At 37.2% G+C, this 19177-nt stretch overlaps 3 protein-coding genes across 3 annotated transcripts in view; 2 read left to right on the top strand and 1 right to left on the bottom strand.

Annotated features, from left to right (window-relative positions):
- Positions 1-19177, top strand: part of bud31 (BUD31 homolog) — a 119411-nt gene that overhangs the window by 6005 nt on the left and 94229 nt on the right. The window lies entirely within an intron of this gene.
- cpsf4 (cleavage and polyadenylation specific factor 4) lies at positions 189-5778 on the top strand. The gene is made up of 8 exons (XM_061231028.1): positions 189-448; positions 592-642; positions 926-1078; positions 1185-1280; positions 1411-1504; positions 1698-1770; positions 3486-3671; positions 4421-5778. Exons 1-8 carry the CDS (start codon positions 346-348, stop codon positions 4487-4489), a joined length of 825 nt encoding a protein of 274 aa, XP_061087012.1. The 5' UTR covers positions 189-345; the 3' UTR covers positions 4490-5778.
- On the bottom strand, positions 5537-7944 carry atp5mf (ATP synthase membrane subunit f). Its single transcript, XM_061231031.1, has 4 exons — positions 7871-7944; positions 6650-6757; positions 6426-6542; positions 5537-6305 (listed from the first exon to the last, which is right to left on the bottom strand). Exons 1-4 carry the CDS (start codon positions 7884-7886, stop codon positions 6277-6279), a joined length of 270 nt encoding a protein of 89 aa, XP_061087015.1. The 5' UTR covers positions 7887-7944; the 3' UTR covers positions 5537-6276.

Below are 19177 nucleotides of genomic sequence, written 5' to 3'. Positions count from 1 at the left end.
TAACCACCTTGTTTAAAATGAAACAACAAAAGCGAAACATGTTATTATCAGATTCGCAGTAAATTGTTTTCTGATTTGTTAAGTCTTCTGTCTATTAATTCAGAACCACCGCCACGAATTTGACATAGTTTAAACATTCATACATCGATTACATTTGCCTTAAAGTTCAGAGTTCAGTAAATCGGGAAGCTGCCTGGGTATTGTTGTGGCGGGGAGGGAATCAAAATCAGACGTGCTGCTGTTATATAGAGCTACAGCCATTTGACGCGTATTTGTTTCTTAAGTGTAAAGTGTTGTTGAACTCATTTTTATCTTGTCCTTGACCGAACCATCCATTAAGTGAACATGCAGGACTTGATTGCTACAGTGGATCGTATTAAATTTGACCTGGAGATAGCAGTTGAGCAGCAGTTAGGAGCCCAGCCTCTGCCTTTCCCAGGAATGGATAGTGAGTGGAAAAACATAATTTTGTCACACATTCAACGAATGCCAGCGAAATCATATACATTTCGAGAAACATAAGCAGATGTATGTATGATCTACAAGCTTATAGACAGTTAATACTTTTATGTTATATCTGTGACGTTACAGAATCGGGGGCAGCTGTCTGTGAGTTTTTCCTGAGAGCTGCTTGTTTAAAAGGTATGCATCTTCATTCTTAATTGTAACTCTTAACTTTACTGCAGTTTAATGTTAACGTGGAGTTGCTACGGTATCAGATTTGTTTAGCGTGCTGCAGAACACTCAAACCTGTTGGTTCATCCAAATGTATAATTAGAATTCAACCAATGTTTGTGAAACAGCTAGCTAACGTTAACGTACTGTTATTCACATTCATTAATATGACGCCACTTCGGAATATGTACGTCTATACGAAACTGAAGAACGTACCTTTATCAAGCCATTTTCTGTTACATTTCTGAAGGTGGGATGTGTCCTTTCCGTCACATAAGTGGGGAGAAAACGGTAGTTTGTAAACATTGGCTCAGAGGACTGTGCAAGAAAGGGGACCAGTGTGAGTTTCTTCATGAATATGACATGACCAAGATGCCTGAGTGCTATTTCTACTCCAAATTTGGTGAGTGAACGTGATTCTGTTCTTAAGAAAAAAGAAAAAAAAAAAATCTAATTGAACTTGTGTATTTTTTCAGCAGATAAGCTAAATTAAACTAATGTCCTTGCAGGGGAGTGCAGTAACAAAGAATGTCCATTCTTACACATTGACCCTGAGTCAAAGATCAAAGATTGTCCTTGGTATGACAGAGGTTTCTGTAAACATGGTGAGAATACTAATAACTTGTTTGTTTTTCATATTTAAGATGGAAACTTTTGAAAAAATCTCATTTATTTCTGTTGCATTTTGTAATTGTATTTTAGCAGTAACTTTTCTTTGTTGCATGTATTTTTTAGGTCCAGATTGCAGGCACAGGCATACTCGAAGGGTTATCTGTATCAACTATTTGGTTGGCTTTTGTCCAGATGGCAGGACTTGTAAATTCATGCAGTAAGTTTTGATTTAGACAATATTCCTTGCCACCTTTCCTTTGTGGTATCTGGTATTCAGGTGAAATTGAGGGTAGTTGTAAGAGGTACCTGGTAATCTGGATGTATACCTATTAAGTAAAACGTGATTTGCAAGTCAAAACGTTCCTTAAGAACAGTTTAAAGAGATAATTTAATCGCTTGCCTTTTTTCAGTCCACGGTTTGATCTTCCTATGGGAGCAACTGACCAACCTCCTCTTCAACAGCAAATACAGACCCAGCAAAAGGTATGAATTTCTTTGAAGATGAGTTCAGGTCTTTATTGTACTGATCACATGGGATAACTAGGATCTATCAATCGCTTTGTTTAGTCATCATTACTTCATTTTCCAGTTTACAAAGCACACTAATGTTGAGTTATCATTGTGCTCTTAATCTAGGGCAGAATGACGATACATCATTTTTGCGACATGGTGAACCACATACACATACAGTGGCTTCAGAAAATATTTAGGCCCCTTTTGCACTGCCATTATTGCCCATCAATCTACATTCAATAACCCATAATGGAAAAGTGAAAACATGTTTTAGAAAATTTATTAAGAATCAAAAACTGAAATCTCTCATTTACATAAGTATTCAGACCCTTTGCCACAGCATTCCAAATTGTGGGCAGGTGCATCCTGTTTGCTATATTTATCTTAGAGATGTGTCTGGAACTTGAATCCATCTGTGGCTAATTTAATTGATTGGACATAGTTTAGAAAGGCACACCCCTGTGTATATAAGGTCCTATAATTCACACTGCATGGCAAGACAAAAAGCAAGCCAGGAGGTCTAAGGAACACCCTGCAGGCCTGTGTAATAACATTGTGCAGAGGCATGGATAAGGGCAAGGGTATAAAAAAAATAAGATTCTAATGCTTTGAGTGTGCCCAGAAGCACAGTGGTCTCTATAATTGTGAAATGGATGAAGTTTGGAACCACCAGATATCTTCCTAAAGTTGGCCATCCAGCCAAACTGAGTAATCAGGCAAGAAAGACCTTTGTCAGGGGGGTTACCAAGAACCCAACGGTCACTCTAACAGAGCTTCTCTACAGAGATGGGACGATCTGTCAGAACGACAACCATCTCAGCTGCAGGCCTTTATTGTAGAGTGGCTAGATAGAAGCCACTCTTGAGTAAAAGACATATGACAGCCCGCTTGGAGTTTGCCAAACAGCATTTTAAGGAGAGCGTGAGGAAAAAATTCTCTGATCTGATGAGACAAAATTGAACTCTTTGGGCAGAACTCCAAGCACTATATCTGGTGAACACCAGGCATTGCTCATCACCTGGCTAATACCATCCCTACGTTGAAGCATGGTGGTGACAACATCATGCTATGGTGGTGCTTCTTAGCGGCAGGAACAGGGTGACTGGCCAGAATTAAGGGAAGGGAAAATGCAGCCAAATACAGAGGTCCTTGAAGAAAACCTGCTCACAACCTCAGACTGGGGCGATGGTTCACTTTTCAGCATGGCAATGACCCAAAGCATACAGCCAAGACAATGCTGGAGCAGCTCTGGGACAAGTCTATCCTTGATTTGCCCAGCCAAAGCCCATAGAACATCTGTGGAGAGACCTGAAGATGGCATTTCACATGTGCTTCCCATCCAATCTGATGGAGCTTGAGAGGATCTGCCAAGTAGAATGGGATAAACTGCCCAAATTTGAGACTGGAAGCTGAAATTTCTGCTAAAGGGGCTTCTACAAACGACTGAATTAAGGGTCTGAATACTTTTATAAATGAGACATTTCAGTTTTTGATTTTTAATAAATTTGCTAAATTTTCTAAAAACATGTTTTCACTTGCTCATTATGGGTTATTGTCTATATTGAGCAAAAATGGCAATTTTATCAATTTAAAAAAATGAATCTACAGCAGAAACTGTGAATACTTTCTGAAGCCAGTGTAAATATGCACATATATAATGTATTAATTTTTATCTTGCCTTACAGCTTAACTTTCAACCGATGAATATGAGGTCGACATCATCACTGATCCAGTTAACTAACCCTAAAGTTAACTCAAACCATTACCAGAACCATCCGAGGATGCCACAGGTCATTGGTCCAATGCACATGCACAACAACATGACAGGTCATAGAGGTCCCCGCCCTCTGGAACAGGTCACCTGTTACAAGGTAATGAGTTTCACTATATTCATAACAGCTGCCTGGAGAGACCCACAGACTGCTCAGTAGTTCAGGCTGATGTGTGCTGCTCTTCCTCCCAAGCCAAAGTAATACAATTGTCAGCATAGGGGGAACAGGATAGATCACAACTAGATAACATTCCATAAACATGGTTTAAGAGAGAGCAGTGGAATTAAACACATGGACAATGAGAGAGTAGTGGAATTAAACACACGGACAATGAGAGAGTTTTTACAATATTTTTTCTGCCTCTCAAAGGCAATATTCAGACAACTTATCTGACAATTGATATCCAGGGAATGTAAATTGCTAATGACACAACTGCTGCTCGGTCATGAATCATTCTGTGTTGTTTATTTACTCAAATATGGAAGCAATTTCACAACAAATATGATTACTTATTTACCTGTGATGTATTTCAATATGATATGGTTACTGTAGTAGTGTCTATGTGATTGCCACTGCAGCATATTCAATGATAATGTATTTACCTCCTATCAAGTGCTCCTGTAGTCCAATGCATGGTTGTGTTTGTAAAGACTCCTTTCATTTATTTATGTGTATGTGTTCGAAGTCCAGTCAAAGATGACCGACTGATGACCAGTCCCATTCTTTCCACTCTTTAAGATCAGTACTTAAAACAGAAATACCAACCGTGATGCATGCCTTATGTGTACTAAATTTGCACTAGTGTCGCTATTTTGCAGCATTAAAGTAAAATGTTTTTATCTTGTCAGTGTGGTGAGAAGGGACACTACGCCAACAAATGTACAAAAGGACACCTGGCATTCCTAAGCGGACAATAACTACGTACCATGAACTATGGAGAAGAGTTCAGTCTGGGAGGATGCTGAAAATTTTCTGAGCAATTGTGACAAATTGACAGTGGGTAAGTTCCTGTCGACTTCAGCTATTTGTTCCAGTGGCCACAGATGGTAGACCATTCTTGCTGAAGTCACAGGCCTTGCACAAATCATTTCAATGGAGTTGAACAGAAGAATAAAAAACGACCAATCCAGTGTGTGCTTGCATATACAGTAATGTGTGTATATATGTGTATATATGTAAAAATCATACCTTTTTTGATTGGTCCTGTGCCATCAATATTTCAGTGAGTAGCCATTACCTATAATTCTTTTTGTGGTAGTGGAAAAGGAACTGTAATAAATCCACATGCTTCTCAATATCTTATGAACAACCTATTCCCTATAACATTTTTCCCTAACTTTATTAGATTATTATTTTTTATACTTCCACAAATGTAGCCATTTTCACTAATTTGACTACATTGAAGAAACCAGTAGGTCATCTCCAGTAATACAATTAAACAAATACAAAAAACACTCATGACTAACATGTTATTGGTGGGAAAAACACTTCATCATTCTTGACTATGCTGTTGTACTCTTCAATCACTCTGTTATCCAGTTGAATCGGTTGAATTTTTTTTTTTTGTCTCTTTAAAATATGTGAATGTAGGCTAATATGTGTTGAACATCACAACAACCCAACTATAATAAAGCAATGCAGCACGAGAGGTCATGGTATACAGTAATGGCTTAACAGCATGAGGTGTGGGGTGTTGGGATTGGGTCTTTGAACATTCATTTGGGTTCGTATCAGAAAAACGTTTGGGAACCATTGCTTTAATATATTTGCAGACTCCAATTTGAAACTATATTTTGCTGGATATTTAACTGCTGGCTACTGAAACAAACTATCTGCAGAAACAAACTGTCAGTGTAACAAGTTAAGTACAGGCTCCCCATAATTCAGTTTGCGACACTGAACTGAATTTTCTGGACATCCAGTATTTAGCATGTTTTGTTGAACAGATCTACGAGTACAACAGGTAGGTAAACATCTGCATTTTTATTAAGTGTAATATGATCCTGTCATCTTTAAAATGATAAAGTGTGGTGGATGTGTAAGACTGGTATGGATAATTTGGCTATGTTTTGGCATAATTTGGAAACAGTTGTGACAGTAAGGAAAATGTATCCAGTTAACAATTTTTCTATATTTGTATATACTTTTTTGTACAATGAATACATTAATTCATATGAGTATATGAATAAATATTTGTTTTTGCAAATTGCGGATTTGGTTTTCTTCCAGCCATAATCTGAACCCATGCCTGACTCGATCTCTGCCAGATGTGGTTATGATCACATTACAGGGGTCTAATCAACAGATCTGCTGCAACGGGTGTGGTGGGAAACAAACAGATGTCGACCTCCTCCAAGCTATTTGAGTAATTTCAATATTATTCCCGTGGGATAATATCAGACTTTAAAAAAGTGTCAACAGAGAAATAAAAAATAAATAATTTTTTCGAGCTTATACACTTTCCTACATCTAGCATCAAAATGGAATTGGGATGGGTCCTGCACTTCGGTCAGTATAAAGCTTCATGTCATTTCTGCATACGCTTCACAAGTCAAATGGTTTGGACCATTATCTAATCACAATTCAAACAGGCCCACAACACATTACATTTTTATTTTGGTCACATATCACTTAGTGCAGGTACGGAATGGGTGCAGATGTGTTCGTCACTTGACTGAATAGTGACACACCAGCTCAAGAATCTTCAGTGGTACTTCCTCCACCGGTCATGTTCTAGGAAACAAAAAAGAAAATGTACTGTTTGAACATAATGCTTAATATAATGTTTGAAAATATAGGAAACCTGGTGGTATTTTATAATATAATCATCTCCATTAATTAATTAGAACTCACTGATGTGATCATATTCCCACACGTAGCTTAGGATGACATAACCTGTCAGGAGCATAGCAATCCCACCAATTCCACCCTTCTTCACATTGATGTACTTGTTGTAGTATCTGTCATGTCCTGCAGATTAGAAAGAACCCCACAATAATGAGGAGGCATGTATATCACATTCACATATATGCTCAGCAAATATTTTATCTCTACGAGCAGTCCGATGCAACACTCACCCCTGCGAACAGCCGCGATGATTCCGTTGGGAGACAAGTCCTTAGTGCTTACCCAGGACATAACCTCTCCCAATTTAACATCCATCAGCCTCTTTTCAGCCATGGTCACTGCAAAGGAAATTACATTACCACAATACTAAATGCAAATAGAACTACAATAGACGGATACACCACAGATTTAGAAAGAAATTGATAAATGTATGATTAAAAAGAATAACCACCTCCTAGCTAGAGCTAGATACAGTGCCCTCCACAATGCTTGGGACAAAGACCCATCAATTATGTATTTGGCTCTGTACTCCACAATTTGAGATTTGTAATGTGGTTAAAGTGCACATTGTCAGATTTTAATAAAGGGCATGCGGGGGGACTAATACATAGTCCCCCCGCATCTACGTAAATGAAAGTAGTCAAGTGTAGTATTCTACGCAAATGTTTCTCAGTCTCATAATGGCTCCTTTGACTTTCATTGGCACAACTTCGTTCGTCAAAGTTTTCAAAGGTGATCGAAAGGCTAAAGCAGCCGCAGTGTCTGCAGGTATTTGCTCCTACCGTCCGCTACACCACCTGATTTCACAAATTATTTTACCTGCTTGGTTCAGATAAGCTCATTGTTATGTATAAACACTGCTGAGTGTAATTCCTACACGGTGAATCCAAAATGTACCCTTTATAAAATAAAATCAGAGAATGTGCACAATGTTAATTGTGTGATTCAAAATCTAAAAATGGAAAATCAGAGGCAAATCAAGCCATAATGGGTGTTTGTCCCAAACGTTATAGAGGGAACTGTAGTTGATGAAGTGCGGAAATTTAGAAACATATAGCTAGCTAACAATTCGGCTACATCGGGAAATGAGGCATGTCCTATTGCAAAAACCTTCCACAACATTCCATGCATGCCTGGTAGTGATAGAAGAAAAGTTCAGAATAGATAATTCACTTTGAACCGTTATTGCTCCCCGTAAGCTAACTAGCTAGCAGCTTAGCAAGGCATGGGTGACAGCAAAGTCCTTGACTTGAAAGGGAAAAGGCATAACGACGTTACGACGGTGCAACCTCCACTGGAACTCCCGATACCAACATACAGTAGCTATAAGAATTGCTAGCCAACTAATCAGCTACTGTCTGACAAAATGCACGCCCACACGTAGATTGAACCAGAAAGCAAATTAAACGATGGTAAGTAATGGCAACACATTGTCGAACAGAACAACTTGCCTTGTCTGTCGGCCATCTTGCACACCAAACTATTCGCAAAGATTGGACCATTGCGAACACCGTACTGTCACGTGCGAACAGATGTACGAAAGCCAAAGGTTTTTTTTTATTCATGTTTACAAGAGTGATACGAGGTAAATCATGAGGGTTATACTCCCTCCTTTCCCCTCCCCCCATATATGTATCGATCCGAAAGGTATAACACGGGTTGGACCGTAGGTTATTTGTGTCGAATCATTTGCGATTTCTGTAAGGTTTCCTGTTGTTTTTGGGGTGTTTTAAGAGAGTTCTTCCACTAGAGGGAGATGAAAAAAAAAAACCGGAGCATGTTGTTTTTCCAGGCTTCACATTGTGTGTAGATAATGACCACGAATCGGTTTAAAAAAAAAAATAATTCTACTGGTCCTCAAATAGCTTTATCATTTTACAACCAATACAATATTTTACAATATTGATCATTCGAGTTTAGCTCTAGTATTTCCCTTACTTCCCCTTATTATAATATTTTATATAGTGTAGATTCAGATGTGAGATTTAGAAGTATTCTTTAAGTACAAGCATTAATTCCTTCTTTATGCTAAATAATGTAGAAAGTTAAAACAATGACTAATCCGTGATCCTCCTGCAGCACACAAGTGAATTAGACTATCATAAATCAATTTGTGACTTTGACTATTATGAAAGGAAATTGGAGAATTTAGATTGTCTGGGTTTTACATATTGAGATATTGTGAGCTTTTGTTGATTAGCCCACAGATAGTAAACAGTGAAATCCTTATTAAATTTACTGGCACAGTTGTGCTCATCAATACTGGTTTGTCTGTTTTGAAAGCACAATGCTTGATAATAATTACCCCTTATTACCCGAAAGGACAATTTGAACAAATCACCTATATTATGAAGAGGAGGTATACGAGAAACAAAATGTGTTTTATATTGTTAAAAATATCATTATTTAAAGCACTGCTCTAGCCCTCTTATGTGTATCTTCTTGAATTAAAATGGCACAGTTATTGTCTAAATGTATTTTAGCTGCAGATATACAGTATGTAGTACTACCTTATCTGTACATTTTAAAGTTTTGGATGTAGGGTGGTTTAGGTTGGTGTTTGTCCATCAATTCTGTCATTGAAGCCAGTGCTTTGGTGTTGAGTAATACATCATCAGGGTGTGAATATAAATGGCTCCATCTCCAAAGTGACAGTAGTCTAATTGTTCTTATTGACCCAATGAACCATATCATTGTATAGTGCCCTGCATGTCAGAGCTTGAATTTCAGGGACCAGATGGCACTTTGGACAAGAGTTTGTTTCGCTCATTTACATTTGTGGAAGTGAACATTTAATTGTATCTGATACTAGCATGAAATCAATTGCAGCATAAATGAGACAAACAGAATACAGTGTTAGGGTTTATATTTATGACTGATGAAACTAATATCTAAAAAAAATTATTGATTTAAATTATGTTGTCACATACAGTCTATTGGTGGTTAATCATAATCTTTATAGTTCAACCTTATAAGTGAATTACTGTTTGGATTAGTTGCATTGTAAAGGACATGTGGTTCTGTTTTTGAAATTATGCCAAAATGGGAAAAATACTACCACTGATGCAGAACCACACTGCTCAAAAGTTTTTTAAAAATGTCATTACAATAATATTCCAAAATCATACTAACAATCACAATATTCACAATCATGCATTTTAATAATAAGTTTCCTTGTCATTAGAAAAAAATGTTCTGTTATAGTTTCCTTTTTCTTGTTTAAAGATGGAGATCTTTTCATGACAACTGCTTCCTGATTGGCCAATGTCTGGCAGCTGAAAGAGAACAATCCAGATCCAAGAGAATCTTATTAAGTCTAATGGCATTAAGTCTATTAGATTTTGGGAGGGGTGTTATAGTTTGTTAGTACAGAGATGAATCATGGTCTGGCAGTGCTGCAAGTCATTATTTCAACGTACTTGTTTGTGAAAATGTGATTCTCTTTTGCAGCGATAAATAAATTCACAAAAGACATTCCTCTTCAAGTTAAATGAAGAACATGAGGATCATGCTGGTGATAATAAATAGCATTAGGATGTAGCACAATAGGCCTGAAAAACAAATCAGGTGATATGAAAATAATTCATTATCAAGTTACAGCTACTTTTTGTGTTTGAACCATCCACTTAATATTTGGTGCAGACACAATAGGCCTGAAAAACTTCTGTGTCTGCACCAAATATAAAGTGGACGGTTCAAATAAAAAACGCTGCTGTAACTTTATCATGAATTATTTTCATATCACCATTACTTGTAATAAAAATTACACTTCTGTAAATAATCAATGTTATAACCTTCAATTTCTTTATTAACAGTTAGGTATTGCCCCCGAGGTTTGTTTAAGTTATATGACTGGGATCCGCAAGGTCGGTGGTTCGATCCCCATTGTAGCCGCAATAAGATCTGCACAGCCGCTGGTCCCTTGGTGCATTGCTCCAGTGGGGATTGCCTCCTGCTTAGTCTAATCAACTGTAAGTCGCTTTGGATCGTCAGCCAAATTACATGTAATGTAATATTCTTATGTACTGTCATATTTACAGTATGTATGTGAGCTGATGGCTGATTCAAAGAAGCTAGGTCACTGACTGTCCAACAGCAATGTGAAGTGATGGTCAGTGACTCCATTTTTGCCCCGCATTAAGGATAACTCTTCTGCATAATTTCATCAGGCTGGAGAAAGTCACTGAATTGCTTTCTGAACTATTTTCGAATGCCATTGTTGAGTGAGCAAAGCACACACATTTTTAATTTCATGGTATGATTATTCAGATTATAGTGCCAGTTATTAAATACGTGTCATTGTATGCATTACAAATTTCACATCACCTATTTCCATTTCATAGAAATATGCATGTGGTATTCATGACCACTGTGATAGCAAAGTATATCATTTATCAATATCAAACGTGTTGTTTTAGTGTCACTGTCCTATAAGGGCTTTGGTGAATGCAAAACAGCAAGGCATTTTTGAATACGCTATCTAATCCCATTAGAGAATCAATATCATGCATACTAAGTGATGGCCAAGGTCCAGCAGTTGGCTGTCATCCAAAAAACCAGCAGTGCTTTTAAAATTATTGTCAAGGGTTTCTTTATTTTAAAACCAATAACGTTCTATTGAGTGTATGTACAGTATGAAGAGCAGTGTTCAGTAATGTCTAGTGAGTCACACTGCTTTTGTGTTTTCTGTCAAAATTACAAATTGCATTGCAATTTTAGGAAATAATATTTTAAATGTCTTTTACATTTTCCCCAACCCTGTATCTGCATTGTAGATACATTTAGTGTGTGTGGTTCCTTTGATATTTCATAGTCATAACTTTAAGGCTATTTTACTGTGGCTTGCAGAACAGACTGCCTATTTAATTAGTATTCTCTGTAGTAATGTGAAGTAAAGGGAGCAGCTTGGTGAATTAATTAACCTTATTAAAATGTATTACAGGGCCAGACATTTACAAAATGTATGGACTAAATGCACAAGACATGGGTTCAATAACTAAAGATAATTTTGTAATTGCACTCAACTGTAAGAAGCTTTGGCAACATTTAGGTGTTAAAAAGACAATTACTGTAAGATAGAACAGTTAATAGTGTATATAGTGTAGAATTTGACTCGTGGAAGGTGTTTCAGGTGTGTGTTAAATATCCAATATACTATAACATTGTAATTTTGGAGCAAGTGAAAAGTTTAGTAATCTAGAACTTTTATGATTATGCCCAGTATGCACCCCCAGTTACTTTAAAACATCCACCAGAACTTTACTTATGACTTTGTTAAGCATGACTAGATCAGCCAAATGGTATCAATTTTTGTTATCTATTTTACACAATATTACCTAATTATCAAAGCTGAAATAAATTACAGTCTGCACTGATACACAGCAGGGGGTTCTCTTGATGTAATAAATCAAAAATGTTTTAAACCGATGAATATCATCAAATATATTCCACTTTAGGGCAGCATTTTAAAGAGGACATTTTCCATATATCACAGACACTTAGGACAGATTGATTTACATCACCAATCAATAACTACACAGCACCTCTGGGTATCCAACCCCTTTTCTGTCCTCATCTCTACATTCTTCATAATTCACATTGCATTGGTTCAGAAGATTATTGCAGATAATATTTTTACAGCATGTCAGATGTTCAGAATCAACCCAATCTCTTTATTGTTGACGGAGGGTAGGGGACCAAGCTGGTCCCCTTTTCATCTGTCATATGTGTAATGAGGCTCATGGTGTGCACGCATATGTACAGGGATGACAGGTTAACATGTTGATCCCCAAGTCCAGGTAATTGAAACCAAAATTGCAACCCCGGCCACTCCTAAGCCATTTCTAGAAGCTCTCGGACTCCACTGAACAAGAGTGGGAGTCATTATCTCCAGATGGAGAACACTTTGTGATGAATCTTCCCAGCAGCGGCCTGCCTTCCCAAATTTCTCCAAGCAAGAACACAGCAACAATTCATCCAAGAAAGTCACTAAAGATCCCAGAAGAACATCCAAACTGCCGGTCTTGCTACCCTCAGCTAAAGCCAGTGCTCATGACATCACAATAAGAAAGAGACAAAAGGTTAATGGGAGAGTAGCAAGGCAGAAACCATTGATAACCAAGAGAAATAGCAAAGCTTGTATCATATTTGCAAAAAAGGATTGTCCTCAATCCTTTTGGGATAATGTTCGATGGATAGAGAAGCCAAAGATTTAAAATTTGTGCTTGCAAAAAAAAAAAAAAAAAATTGAATTTGATTATTAACCCAAGTTGAATAGCCCCTTTAATATGTATCAGTCCATGTCAGTCAATGGCAAAGATGATGCTCTTTGTAGAACACTATGCTTGTATACATGCTGTAAATAATATTCAGTAATTTTATGTACCATTATTTCATCCTGAAACATGACCAAGCCTAGGTACATCCACTCCTTGCTATAGAGAGTTGACAGAGACTGAATAGATGGACCTCTTTTGAAAGCGCCTCTCGAGACAGACTTAGACATGGAACCTTGATGTCCTAATGGGTTGCCATAGTGACATAGTACTTAGAACCAGTTGAAAAAAGTGAAAAGAGAGAGAGAGAGTTAGTGAGGGAGAATGTGTGTAACAATTGATATGGCAACTCTTGCTGACTATTATCTCTCTTTCTCTTAGTCGTTCTAATTTTCTGTCCTCTCGCTATTCATATCTTAGTTTCCTAGATATATTCATTCAGATCACTCTGATTTCCTGCAATATAGTGCAGATATTCCTCAGCTTTCTTTGTCAGTACCACTTTTCATTACAACAGTCATGTTACCGTAAGTGCAGTATACCTAATCATCTAAAAAACCTCTTTGGCAGAGCCAATCTAATAAGTGACACAGGTCTCTGCCAGCCATTTAGCTTTGACTATTGCTAAGCACTTCATGGCTCTCAGGAGAGTGATTCTTCACAGCCTGCTTGGCAGGGAGTCAGGATCTATAAATCAACATTTCTATTCTCTTTCTGAACTTTGGTGATATTTTTGTTGTAAGTTAATTATAACCTCTAAATACCTTTCATTTTTCCCACATGAACCTGCAGACATGGAAGGCTCCCTCAGTTTGATTAAAGCAATATTGGAGATAAAATAATCTCCTTGAAAATGTGTAATGCTGTCACTAGAATCCTGCATTTATGTTTTTTTTTTCTTTACAGTTATTACTTTAGCAGATATTAAGGCACAGGAGCCTTAGTAAATGTCACTTGGATTATTGTTTATAATAAAAGAGAAAGCTATTTTTGTGAGGTTCTCATCAAATATGGGTTGTAAATATGATTTAGTTTTAATAGTCACAGTGTAGTGCTGAGATTCCTCACTGATCCAAATTGATATTGTATGAGCTGCAGTATTCCTTGTGGCTTAATTTACAATGGTAGGGGACTGAGCAGTAAAATTAGCACAATATGCACTTTGCACAATTACCCGCTCATGAACACTGTTCATGTAAACTTTAAATTCTGAAACTATCTCATGTTAAAGCAAAATTATTAAAGCTGAGTTCAAAAGGTGTCTTCACCACATTACTATTCTGAACATGTTTTTTTTGCTCCAGTGCTATCTCAGCCCAACGTTACCTTATACTTTGAGGAACAATTATATTACATTTAGTTCAATGTAGATTGTGACCTTAATAAATGTTGCATGTCTTTCATGTCTCCCAAATCACAGGGCTGAGTGGTTCTCTCAAGTCAATTTGGGCTGAGTGTGGACAGATTAACGCAGCCTAATGCTACATTGAGTGTACATTAGCCTTACTCTGTAAATTATATAAAAGATTATCCTTTATTTTGGCTATGGTTTTTACAAAAATAAGATGAACGTTTATGGATTCTGAATGACATTCTCTCCTGAGTCCTTTATGATATTATTGATTTCTCTCAGGTTCATTCAAGCTGATTTGCTAAATATTCTCACTGTGTTCAAATAGATTGTGATGAAATCTTTGTGAACAAGAATCGTGAATAATATTATTAAGTTAATATTGAGTTTCCTCTTAACTCATATAGAGTTTGTTCTTTGAGTTGTCCTGCATGTTGTGCAACTGTTTTATTTTTTTGTTTATTTTTTCTTAAAGTATTATGTTGGGAGAGGGATCTTATCCAAAAGACTGGATGCGTTGTGGTTTTCCTTGTTCAGTAGTACAGAGCACCAGTGCTGGGCCTCAGAGGTTTATAATACCCTAGCCTTTATTATAGCTGAACACAGTGCAGCATCAAAGTCCTGTTACATAACCTGCACAAGCAGACAGGCTGTGTGCAGTTCCTCCACTCGTAAAAATACAATAACCAATAACTAGAACTCTAATCTCTGCCCATTGCTATGATTAAAGTCCAAAGGCTCCCTTGCAGGTTAGCTGTTCTTGCATGTCCTTGACTTATAGATAATTTCATTCCTGTTCAGCTGATGAAATAACAGAGAAGCAGCAGCAGGTGCATGGGTGAGTGACTCGGCTTGAGTAAAGAGGTTCACGCTCGGCTTGTGCTGATCCTCAAATATTCCTTCAGACATGAATTCCCAGCCCCCTTTCTGAAGAACCATTCTGTTCCCAGAATAAACCTGCTCTGAAGCCATTTTTTTGAAAGCTGCGAGTGCATTAACTTGAGCCTGGGGCTGCTTCGTGGAGATATGGACGATTGTGGACAGAGCTACCTTCATAAAAACAAACAGGATCGACTGACGGACATGGCGGATGCTCAGATTGGTGATATTACATTCACTTTTGTTCAGTTTTATTTGTATAGTGCTTTTCACAGTAGTCTGTCACAAAGACGCTTTACATAAGGGAAGAAACATGGGAAATATCGGCCCTAAGCCCCCAAATAGCATATGAGTTAAATGACTCCCTAGTAGGAGAAAAACCCTCAAACAGTGGCAACAAAAAACTCCCCAGTGGGAATAACTCTTCAGAGGAATCTGGCCATAGGGGGATGCCCATCCTCCACTGAAACCACTTTGGATGTTGGAAGCATATCTTGAATGATGCCAGCTATTTTATATAATATATTTTAGAACAAAATGCAATGTGATATTTCTCATACAGAATGTATTTTATCGCTTATTACAAAAATCTGTGAGATAATATTAATATTAATTACATTACATATTACATATTAATCACTTGATTACAATCTGCACTAATACTCTTGATGTAATAAATCAAAAATGTTTTAAATCAATGAATATCATAATATACTGTATATTCAACTTGAAATGGTATCAACAAAATGGCATTAATGTTCTGCAGATTGTCAAAGGAAACATGCCTGTGTACCTCAGCTTAAGTGACCTAGGAATAGAGCCTTTGTATTCAGTTGGTAAATGCAAGACTGCATTTCAGTAAAGCAGAATTCCAAGTCTCATTGTCTAGCTATGAAAACAGGCAATGGTATTTTCCATGAAAATGAGTTTGAAACTTGAAAACAGGCACAGAACCCAACAGGTGCAGCAGATTTCGATCAATCAGGATTCATGTTAACTCCTCTACCTGCAACAGTTGAAACATGGTATACGTGTAAGCTGACAAAGATGTCCAGCTTTTAAAGAGCATTTAAGTAGTTATCATGATTAAAGTTTGGGGTGCATGCTCCTGAAAGAGTAATTATTCTCAGTTTGTCAGTGCATAGCACTTGACAAAATTGAACTGTCATTCTGATTGATTAACATTTTCTGTATGATCATTTTCTGGAAAGACAGTTTGTACTCAAGCCTCATCGTCCTGCCTCTCAACACTCACTTAGTACTTTCTTATTGCTTCATATTCATGGCTATCAAACAGTACTTTCAAATAAATTCAATCTGGTCTAATATTTCACCTCCTGAAGTATATTTTTGTTTTTATTGTAAATGCCACAGCCCTCTAAACTATAGAAAAACTGGACCTGAAAATAGAATGCACTTGGCAGATTATAGATTTGTAAGTTCATTTTGTGTTTCTGCCAGGTGTCAGCCATACTTCTCGAGCTCGACTCAGCCTTATTCTGAGATTCATAGATCGATAAATCAGTGTACACAACTCTAACCTCTGGTATTTGGGGAGCAAATGAGGGGTGCAGACACTCTGTCAGGGATAGGATTCAGCTGTACATGTAACAAGCAAAAGGTACCACTGTATTTTGTTGTGTGGTTACAGGTGAGGTTTACGAAAGGTCTTCCAATACTGCTGTCCATGTGATCTTACTCTTTCCTTTGTCTAATCTCAGCTCATCAAACCTATTGAGCATTCATTTAAATTAAAGTGACTAAGCCGACAAAGAGAAGACAATTACATTTGACAACATTGAAGACAACATTGCAATAGAGTGCTTTGTACAGAGCAGCACATAAAATAAGATAGATGGAATGGTAAAATTATCAGCCATCCCAGCAATTGGATTTCATAGTGAATGAGAGAGCAGGGTAAATCTAATGGTGGGATGACACCAGCTGAATAGAAATTACGACACAGCTGAGCAATAATTACAACAAAACATTCAACTGATGGTTTTAGGCCATCAGATGAATGATGCTCATTTAAACCAGCTGTTATTGTGTTGTGCCAAGCGACTGAATTCAAATTGAATAGTTCAAATGAATAGTTCTCAGAACAGATCTAATATTTACAAATAAATATATTATATATTATATAATATAGCTGATGTAGGAACAGCAGGTACTGTAGCAAATATCATTCGGGGCTAAACGCCACATATCCAAAATGAGCTGATGAGGGAACAGAATCCAAAATGAGCTGATGAGGGAACAGAATCCTCATTTTCCACTTGGGTGGCTCCTGGTCTAGAGCTTGTCAGGACAACCAGTTCACACTAGTTTGTCATGAACACAGAAACAGAAAAACAACATTGTGTGTTTAGTTTCTGAGCAAAAATGTGTATGTTTTGATTGGTATGACCTTGGTGTTATATTAATATTCTGCTATGTTTACTTGCATGCTGTAAACAGGGACGAGCACAGTTAGTTGATATTACAAAAGTTAGACTTGTCAGGCCACAGTGCTTTTATTTAAATAATAAATAATAATTAAATAAATTGGCCTCTATGGCTCTATGACCCCTATGTCTTGGTCATGTTGGGGGTAAGTTATTCATGGAAACAGACTGATGGGCTTTGCTATAGGTGAATTAGAGGACATATTAACACACACTTGAGATGCACAGTCAAGGGAAAAACAGAGAAGAGGACAATAATCAATGTGTGAAGTTATTCTCTGGGAAGAAGCGGAGAAACTGTGACAGACATTCAACTGAGGTGCATGGTGTGGATTACTGCTTATGTTTAGATGCCTCTTTCACAGACTGCAAGGTGCACACTTTAGTTATGGTGCTTTCAATTAATCTACCATTATATTCATATTTTGAATACTATTATTAAATATTTATATAAAATTTTATTAAAACATAGATTTCCATGTATCTGTTTGCATTTGGGGTGACACGGATGGCACAGTGGGTAGCACTGCCGCCTCACAGCAAGGAGGTCCTGGGTTCAAATCCCCTTTGGCCGGGGCCTCTCTGTGTGGAGTTTGCATGTTCTCCCCATGTCTGCGTGGGTTTCCTCCGGGTACTCCGGTTTCTTCCCACAGTCCAACAGCTAGTGTACTGTTGTTCTTAATTGTTGTCCATGTTTAGTTGGCTGTATTGATTTCTTACCATGTCTTTGCTTATAGACAAAGGAAAACATTTGCAACATGTCTCAACGGTGTATACTTCTATAAAGGCAGCTATAAACATTTCATACTTCTTTCCTTCTTATCTGTGTACCTGTAATTTTCTTAATTTAATGAGCTTTAAAACTGTTAAAAACTTGGGACAAATTCCTATTAATGAGAAAATTCTTTCATTCTTTAATGCCTGACATCAGACATTCAGTAAGTCATGAAATAAATATTTTCTGTTTGTATTTCAGGAAATTATTTTTAAAATATGTGAAAAAAGAGCAAGTGTATTTTATCTCTGCACTCATTATCACCGTTTCTGGAAAATCCGGTCCCTCGGATGAAAATGATTTACTGTACCTCTCCTTTTCTGAAATATACAAGTAATAACAACTTATACAAAGCTGTCATTGCTGCCTCCTGCTGATATAAGTACAGATAATGGCTGTCACCTTGCTTGAGTCATACTGTTTACCAAATTATGTTGTATTATTAGAGAAGGTATTATTGTATAATAATCATGAGAATATACAAAGTTACATTAAAGATTATTGTTGCTGATGCATTTATAATAGATGGGGGAATGTTGGAACACAGTGTTCCAACATTCCCTGGCTGTGCTAGTTGTACTCCTGCAAGGTTCACAGTCTCGAAACTATACTGCCTTATAGCCGGCACACATCATCAGTTAATGAAAAAGCACTTTGGAGAAAAAACATTACTTTCATGGTGCTAAAACATAGATTTATTAACAACTTTTGAAGTTTTCAAATCGTCCTGTCACTCACACATGAGAAGCGGGTTGCTATAATATAGTGGAAACAAATGATGTGAAAGCAAACCGATCATTCTTGCGCAAATGCACAAAATGCAAAATCCCCATGTTTCAACATGTCTGTGTGCCCCAGTCTCCCCTACCCTCTGGAGGAGCCAATTAGTCTAGTTTATAGCATTATGTTAGCTACAAATAATGTAGGTATAATGACTCTATGACAGCAATTATACACTTTTCAGACGATTCCTTCATTACTGTATCTGCTGGGGACTGATTCCAACGGTGGAGCAAAAGAGAACCAATCAC

Source organism: Conger conger, chromosome 2 (genome assembly GCF_963514075.1).
Source record: "Conger conger chromosome 2, fConCon1.1, whole genome shotgun sequence".
Lineage (NCBI taxonomy): Eukaryota > Metazoa > Chordata > Actinopteri > Anguilliformes > Congridae > Conger > Conger conger.
Note: the sequence above shows the minus strand (reverse complement) of the source record. Positions and strands in the feature narration are given on the sequence as shown.